This window comes from Lepidochelys olivacea, assembly GCF_965140295.1.
Source record: "Lepidochelys olivacea isolate rLepOli2 genome assembly, chromosome: 20".
NCBI classification, from domain to species: domain Eukaryota; kingdom Metazoa; phylum Chordata; order Testudines; family Cheloniidae; genus Lepidochelys; species Lepidochelys olivacea.
Window position 1 is genome coordinate 911056 of NC_140430.1, and position 8223 is coordinate 919278.

Sequence of the window (8223 nt, forward strand, 5' to 3'; positions counted from 1 at the left end):
GCCCCTGTCAGGGGAAAAGCACTGTCTGGGACTTGCAGGAAACCCACAAGTGCAGCTTATTCAGCAAGGCTGTGCCTTTTCACCTTGTTACAGTAGCCCCACACCATTTGATCTGGTTTGGAAGCTGCTCTGCCTTGTCCGAAGCAGCTCAAGGAAACTTCTGTGACCCTGGGCATGTGGTCAGCATGTTATTTACTCACTCATTGAAAACACCTAAAAAAAAAAAAAGCCTGCAGCGAACACTGTACCCTGGGGGAAGAGTGAAAATGAGCCCCCAGCTCAGGTGCCCTTGCCAAGGCCTGCGCCAGCCAGGGAGAGAGCTCAGTGTGTGCGGTTCAGGTGGGCCCAGAGACCAGCTTCCCAACAACATTCAAGGGATTTGGTTCCGGACTCACAGCAAGAGTGAACTGCAAAGCTAGGGTCCCCCTCTGAGTATGCCTGCGGCTTGCCAGCTGACTTCAACCACAAGCATGGGGCCCAGGCACAGAGGTAGGGCTCTGCCAGACCCCAAAAGCTATAAATCTTGGTCCATCACTAGTCAAGACCTTGCCCTGCAACTGGAAGAGGCTGGCCAGGATGATCTGCCCCCCAGGCAGGAACTGAACATGAAAGTCAAGCTCCCCCTGGCAATGGAAGCAATCCCCTTTGCTAAGGGACCTGTATGCCAGAGAGGCCTTTGCGGATTGGAGAATCAGTCCCTCATCTTTTAATAAACCTCAGTGCAATGGCTAATTAACCCTATGTTGCTGGATTGTCACTCAGCACAGGGTTGGTTGGTTGTTTTTTTAAACCATAAAGTAGGCAGCTTGAGGCTGCTTGTCCTGGGCACACATCTGAGCCACGTGCTCCCATGCTCTTGAGCTGCTGCATACACATCACATTGCAAATAGGCACCCAGCCAACTCATCCTTCTAGCTAGAGGACACACGTGGTGGAGTGTGCTTCTGTTACAGACTGCCATCCGCCAGCGGCTGTGGGCAGGCAGGCAATGGGACATGCTGAAGATGCAATGACTCAGGAGGAGATACAGCTGCATTCAAAGCGGTCTCGGTGCCAGGGGCTGGACACCCAGGCCTGGGCCTGCTGCACTGTTACAGATAATCATTAAGTCACCTCCGCAACACCTTTTGTATCTTTCCGCTCTGTTATTCTTCACATTAACCATGCGGGTGTTCTTGGATTGAAAACAACCACCTTCCTCAGCTCCAGTAAAATGTCATTAGTCAAGTGTAAGGTCCAGCTTTTGCATACTGCCAGAAAGGGTTAAGCCCTCCACTTCAAACAGCTGAAAGCCCAGGGGGTTTGAGAAAACAGAGCCACTTTTTGCCTGCCTGTCCGGCGGCTGCAGCCAGGCATTCAGGACACACGGCTCCGGGTTTGCTCTTCTCCTTGTAGCAGGCATGGCGGTGACAGCGTAAAGTAGGATTTGGGGCCTCACAGCACAGGAAAATCTCCACTGCCGAGGCATTAATGCAGCATACGTTCCGGAGTCAGGGCGTCAGTAAGAACAGCCTTGCGTGAGTGAGCCAGGGCTCTAGCTATGGCTGCAAAAAGCATTTTCGGTAGATCCACACTTTTAGAACATGGGTTACCTGACTGCTGGAGAGGAAAGACTGGAAAAACACCCACCCACCCTCTGCCCATGTTGTTACTGCACCAAAGGGGCTGAGCAAGAGAATGCCCTAGAAAGCATTGGAAGGCCTGCAGGTGGGAGGAGCAGGGAGGAGGGGAGGGTGCCTCTGTAGCAGGATCTCGGCAGGTGGAGCAGGACAAGTACTTGCTGGCTCAGCACATGGCCTCAGAAAACATGGAGGTAAAGTGAGGCTAAACAACGCTCCAAAGGTGGAGCAGAAAGACCTGGGCTATAATGACTGGCTCACCCCGCAATTCTGAAGCCAGAGGAAGGAGTTTGCAGTAAAGGTTTTCTCAGGTGCCTACTGCACAAATCCAGGTTTTCTCACATCCCCCCCACCCCCATACACACACAAACTCACTCTCCTGCTGGTAATAGCTCATCCAAACTGACCACTCTTCAAGTTTAAATCCAAGTTAAACCAGAACATCGGGGGGGGGGGGTAGGAAAAAACAAGAGGAAACAGGCTACCCTGCATAATGACTTAGCCACTCCAAGTCTCATAGAAAACCTGGATTTGTGCAGGAAATAGCCCAACTTGATTGTCATGCACATTGTGTAAAGAGTTGTCACTTTGGATGGGCTATCACCAGCAGGAGAGTGAATTTGTGTGGGGGGGTGGAGGGTGAGAAAACCTGGATTTGTGCTGGAAATGGCCCACCTGATGATCACTTTAGATAAGCTATTACCAGCAGGACAGTGGGGTGGGAGGAGGTATTGTTTCATATTCTCTGTGTATATATAAAATCTGCTGCAGTTTCCACGATATGCATCTGATGAAGTGAGCTGTAGCTCACGAAAGCTCATGCTCTAATAAATTGGTTAGTCTCTAAGGTGACACAAGTACTCCTTTCCTTTTTGCGAATACAGACTAACACGGCTGTTACTCTGAAACCTGTCATTACAGTTCTGGGAACACAAACAATGAGGTCAGCATTCTGGGAAGCAGCAATGAATCAAACACACAGACACGCCTCTAACTGAGCCCTGAATCAGATACTAAATCACCCAAGTCTAAAGGGCAGGGGGCTGGGTTGGGGAGTCTCAGGGCAGCCAGTCGAAAGGGCCAGGGTGCGGGAGGATGGTGAGTCAGCATGCTCCTTGTTCCGGGAGGGTTTAGCCTAAAGGTGCCCCAACCCTTTGCAGACACTCGTGAAGCCCCTGTGGGAAGAAGGTTAATAGGAGAGGGTCCATTTCAAAGACAGGAGGGAAATGAGACATTGGGAGACTATGAGTTAAAATTTCTAAGTAGTCACTGTCTTTAGAGAGGCCAGATGCAGACAGCTTGGGCAGAGCACTCAGGGTGTTAGCATCCCACCCAGGCCAGATTTTCACAAGTGCTTTCTCCCAGCCCTGCCCCACTGGGAATATTTAGTTGCCTATAGGAGAATTACTGGGTGCTCAGCTCTTTTGAAAATCTGGCTGATGAGTAAATGCGCCTGGAAGCCTCTGAATTCATGCAAAACTTCATTCCAGGTCAAAGCTCCAGTCCATACAGCCTGCTGCACCTGGCCTGCTGCATGTCCTAGCCTGCCATCCCAAATCAGACCCCAGGCCCATCGCCGTCCTGCATCCAGAAAGAGGTCACATTCCACTTCTAAAGAAGAGTGGGAAGGGGGGTGATCTCTCCCTAACGCACCTCGTTAATGACCGAATGCTTTCTCGATTTTTTATTCTAGTCTTAACTCTGCTGAGTGAAAGCCAATTGCCCTCAGCTGTGTGATAAACCAGCCTGCAGCCAGATCTCTAGCACCATGCTGAAAGCAGGTCCCCTCTGGCCCCCAGGGGTTTGAGTCTCTGTGCCCTGCACCTTGTGTTGTCATTTACACCAGTGAGAAGTGGGAATACAAGGCAATCATTCTGAGCAAACAGCGTGTTACACCCACCATGCACTACTGGAAACGATGGGTGCCCAAGGTGCAGGGCAACCAGGAATCTGGCTCCATCAGCACAGTCCTAATGTGCCCCCAGAGCCCACTAAGCATGTGGCTGCTCATGTGAGCAGCCGAGCGTTTCCTGCACACAGGTCGCTGCTTCTGGGTCTCTGTGGCTGTTCTGTAACAAAGTGGACAGGGAGCTGGAAGGGCACAAACGGGCAGGGTGCCTGCCCAGCAAGTGCCAAGGTGAGCGGGAGGAGGTGGGGCTAGGAAAGCACAAAGCTCTTTGGGTGGCTTTGTTACCGTGGAAAGGAGTCTAGATTAGAGCCCCAGGAGCCTGACAAGTGCGAGGGGCTTTTAGCACATCTGTAGCTGAGGATCTCAAAGCACTTTACAAACACCAAGGTCTTTTCAGGAGCCTTAGCCCCACGTGAGTCTGAGGGGAGAAGTAAAGGTGACTTTGCACTGCCCAAATCCTGTCCGGTCCAGGGTCCAGTTTTGCTCTGAGGAGAAGTTCAAGCAAGCAGCCCCTAGGAGCACAAACTTACAAGCATTTCCCATAGCACCCTACAGGCCGTCCATACCCCAGAACAACAGGAGCACAGAACGCTCCAGCCACACACCCTACTGCGCTCCCCTACCCTGGGTATTGTGAGGTCAGAGGGAGGTTTGGGGTGTGAGTGAGTGAGAGAAGGGAAGATGCAGCTAGCCACATGCCAGCTGGCCAGGGTTCTGGAAATAGCCAAGACACACTATTGGTGTGAAAAATACTGCAACTATTTAAAACCTTACTTATCGCCCAGCTCAAAAGATAGCATGGAACGGTTAGTGCCACAGTGGGGCATTCATCCAGAGGGCCAGTATTCAGTGGTGCTCTCACAGCCCTCAGAGGCAAGGCTCTGGAGGGGAGAAAAAAAACAGCCCACAAGGAATTCTCACTACTGAATCACCAATGCTAATTCCTACCTGCCCCTGCATTTCTTAGGCGTCGCCCAGCCGGAGTACTGACCACAGGTGACTGTTCTTAGCATGTGGGAACTCGCATGATCCCAGCATAAGGCCATTCAGATGCAGCGCAATCTCCCACCACAAACTCCCCTCAGGAGGATTCGCCGATAGCTCCGGATCAATACCATAAGAGGGAGGCTGGATGACTGAACTAGCTCTTTGCCATCATGCACTGGGGTACAATTCCTTCCAGATCAATTCTCTGCATGGCAGAAAGACAATATCAGGATCTAGATTCTATGGCCTGCGTTTCAGAGACTGCTAAGGGACAGGATTGGTACAGCGGAAGGGGAATAAGGAGCAGAGTCGACCACCAGTTGTTAAGAGCTGCCTGGACCGCACCATTCCTGAGGGACTGCCCAGCAAACCAACTCCAGCAAAACTCTTAATTTGGGCTCTTGGAAACCAGTTTGCTGGAAAACTGCATAGAAGCTGAGACACCTGTGCTAATATAGAAGGGGCCAGCCAAGTCCCCAGTTTGCACCAGGCTCTACGGGTTTCTCAGGGCTTAGTTTGCAATGAAAGAGGTGCTGGGGCTCAAGCAATGTTTTACATTCATAACTGATGCAGAGGTGCCAGGGTTAGGAACTGTCAAGCCCAGAGGTGCCAGGGGATCAGCCCTGGCACTAATCAAGCACAGGGGTTTCTTGGCATGAAGCCCATTGCCGGGCATAAACTCTGCTGATTCAGGTACCAAATACCTGAGGTTAAATCTCCTCTCTCCCCATCCAATACCGAAGCAACCTGGACATATTAGACTGCTAGATCCAGAGGCAATGGGATGTTCTCTGGGAGAGCTCCGTGTCTCATTCTTGGAGCAGCAGGGCCTGGCTTTGATGGCATTCAGGCACCACCTGCATCCCCCAAGGACAGAGTAGGAAAGGCCACACTAGAGGTGGGGACTATTTGGGATCAGGATGGGATTTCAGCATACCTCTGCTCTTCAGTTTCATGTGAATTTTGCATGAGTTTTAAATCTGTGTCACTGGTGCCCGGGGCAGGAGCAGGTGTTAGATTAATACAGCGCAATTCACTTGTTGGGAATGTTGTAAAGGCCAAAACTATAACTGGGTTCACAAAACAACAGATCTGTTCATGGAGAACAGGTCCATCAATGGCTATTGGCCAGGATGGTCAGGGACAAAACCCCATGCTCCAGGTGCCCCTAAACCTCCGTTGGGAGTGGACAACAGGGGTGATGGATCACTTGATAACTGCCCTGTTCTGTTCATTCCCTCTGGGGCACCTGGCATTGGTCACTGTCGGCAGACAGGATACTGGGCTAGATGGACCTTTGGTCTGACCCAGTCTGGTGGTTCTTATGTTCTAGGCAAACATTACATCAAACATTATTGTACAGCTACCCATGCGTTCCCTCCCCATATTTAGCAAAGAGCTGGCCCTGCAGGAAACCCTCATTTTCCTCTCATCCTTTTGGTCCAGCTCTGCCACAAAGCAGAGATGAGAGGGGCGGCTTGTGAGTGCTGCATGGGAAAGCAGCGGGTAGACCAAAGCTCCCTGTCCCTTGCAGCTGACTCCTATATCTTCCCATATCCCAAATGTATGGATTGTCTCTCCCTTGTTTCTAAAACCGTGGGCAGCACAGCCCGGTTACCTTCCTTCCTGTCTGTCTGAAAAAGGCACAGCAGCAGTGATTAGGGGAGGGATAGGGAAACTACAGACTTTCCTGCTCTGCCAGCGATGGGAAGAGACAGAGCTCTGGAACTGCAGACAGCAAAGGAGGCCGGTAAGTAGCTCACAGTGATGGTGTGGTCCTGCTCTGGCATCCTGATCCTACCCTGAGCCCTTGGGCGGCTGACTTTATAAGCTAGTTTAAAGAAAAGGAGTACTTGTGGCACCTTAGAGACTAACCAATTTATTAGAGCATAAGCTTTCGTGAGCTACAGCTCACTTCCTCAGATGCATATCGTGGAAACTGAGCCTGCTGCAGTTTCCACGATATGCATCTGAGGAAGTGAGCTGTAGCTCACGAAAGCTTATGCTCTAATAAATTGGTTAGTCTCTAAGGTGCCACAAGTACTCCTTTTCTTTTTGCGAATACAGACTAACACGGCTGTTACTCTGAAACCTAAGCTAGTTTAGGTCGCTGTTCCTTAGAGCACAGTGGCATCTTGTGACAAGTGGTGGAATACACAGTAACAGTAAGGGACCTGCAAACATAAGAATGACCAGACTCAGAGACCTGAGGTCCATCTTGCCCAGTGTCCCATCTCCCACCGCAGCCACTACTAGATGCTTCAGAAGAAGGTGCAAGAAATGCTGCAGGGGCAGATCTGGGATAGCCTTCCTTCTCCCCCAGGAAAGTTTCTCCTGAGCTTTCCCCCCACATCCCCCCCATAGTTAGCTAGTGGTTGGCTCATGATCCACAGCAGGAAGATTTAAGTCTTTGGAAGTTCTCACAAGATAGCAGGGGGGAAGCAGGCTTTGGCATTTGAAGCCATTTTGCAATCTCACCCCCCTGCACACATTTATATATAAACCAGACCCCACTCCTGGGCTCGATTCCATAAACAGGAGCATTTTATTGGTTGTGCCCCATGGAGCTGTTGATGGAAAAGTTTCAGATTCAAATTACGGCTCCCCTTCAAAGCTGGTGTCATCGGAAGCATCCCCATCCAAACTGTCCCCTAAGTCTTTATCTAAAATCAAGGCATAGTTGAGGTCATTCTCAAACAAGGGGTTGTGAGCCGCACGCTCAGGCAAGGGCCCTGGGCTATGATGAGAAAACTCCATGGAGTCTCGGCTCAGGGTCCAGAGGAAGGAGTAAATAGCAAGCGCCATGAGGACGAAAGAGGTTAAAAACCCTCCGATGAAGCCAGAAGCCACCGGATTGATCCATTCAAAGAGGCTCCTGTTGTACGGAGGGAGTGGTTTCCTTTCGATGAGGAGGTCGAGGTCACCCCAGCCTTCCTGCATCAATCTGCTCCCCCTGCGGGATTTCCCCCCAGCTCGCCGAGCTCTGCTGTGCTGGTTTGTCTCTCCATGTTTCTCATCCTCCTCCAGCAGGAGCGAGGCGGCCAGATGTTCCACCCCCTTGCGATATTCTTCCACGTTCCGCTTCAGCTCGAGGTTCTTGTCCTGGTTCAAGTTCTTGCCCAGCTCCTGGGAGATGTCAGGGCGCCCAGTCCGGCGGAGAGCTCGGGAGAGACGGTCCCAGGGCACCGAATCGCCTTCTGCCCCGAGCCACTGGGTCAGGACATCTCGGCACGGCTCTGTGCGGACGATGTCCCGCCGGCGGCGGGAGCGGAGCGGGTTCTTCGCCTCCGAGAGTCGCTCCAGCGTCTCCTCCGTGTTCTCCTCGGGGCCGGTGATCTGGGTGTAGAACTCACGACATTCCTCCGGGGAAAGCAGCTCGGATATGCGGCCCATCATGTGCACGCCTATGTCATCCGCTGCTGTGTCCTCGCAGAAGCCACAGGTAACCAGCAGGAGGAGTCCGACTCCTATGGTCTCAAACATCACGGGAGAACGGGGCCCAGACCCTGAGCAGAGAGAATATCAGCACAGGCCAAGGAGTTCTGGGCTAGACCCGGGCAGGAGACTGACTCTGCATTCCAACCCCCAACCGGAGATGCCTAAACCGCAGCCCACGTCCACCCGCACAGCAAGGGGGTGGGCTGCCCTGTCATTAGCACACACACCCAGCACGAGTTCTGCCTGTGGCTCGAGGACTCGAACTCACGT

At 52.0% G+C, this 8223-nt stretch overlaps 1 protein-coding gene across 1 annotated transcript; it reads right to left on the reverse strand.

Moving 5' to 3' along the window:
* Nucleotides 1-7110: 7110 nt before the first annotated feature.
* On the reverse strand, nucleotides 7111-7998 carry TMDD1 (transmembrane and death domain 1; the record flags this gene model as incomplete). The annotated part of the gene is made up of 1 exon (XM_084610439.1): nucleotides 7111-7998. The coding sequence occupies one exon, from the start codon at nucleotides 7996-7998 to the stop codon at nucleotides 7111-7113; it is 888 nt and encodes a 295-aa protein (XP_084466565.1).
* Between the last annotated feature and the right edge of the window lie 225 nt (nucleotides 7999-8223).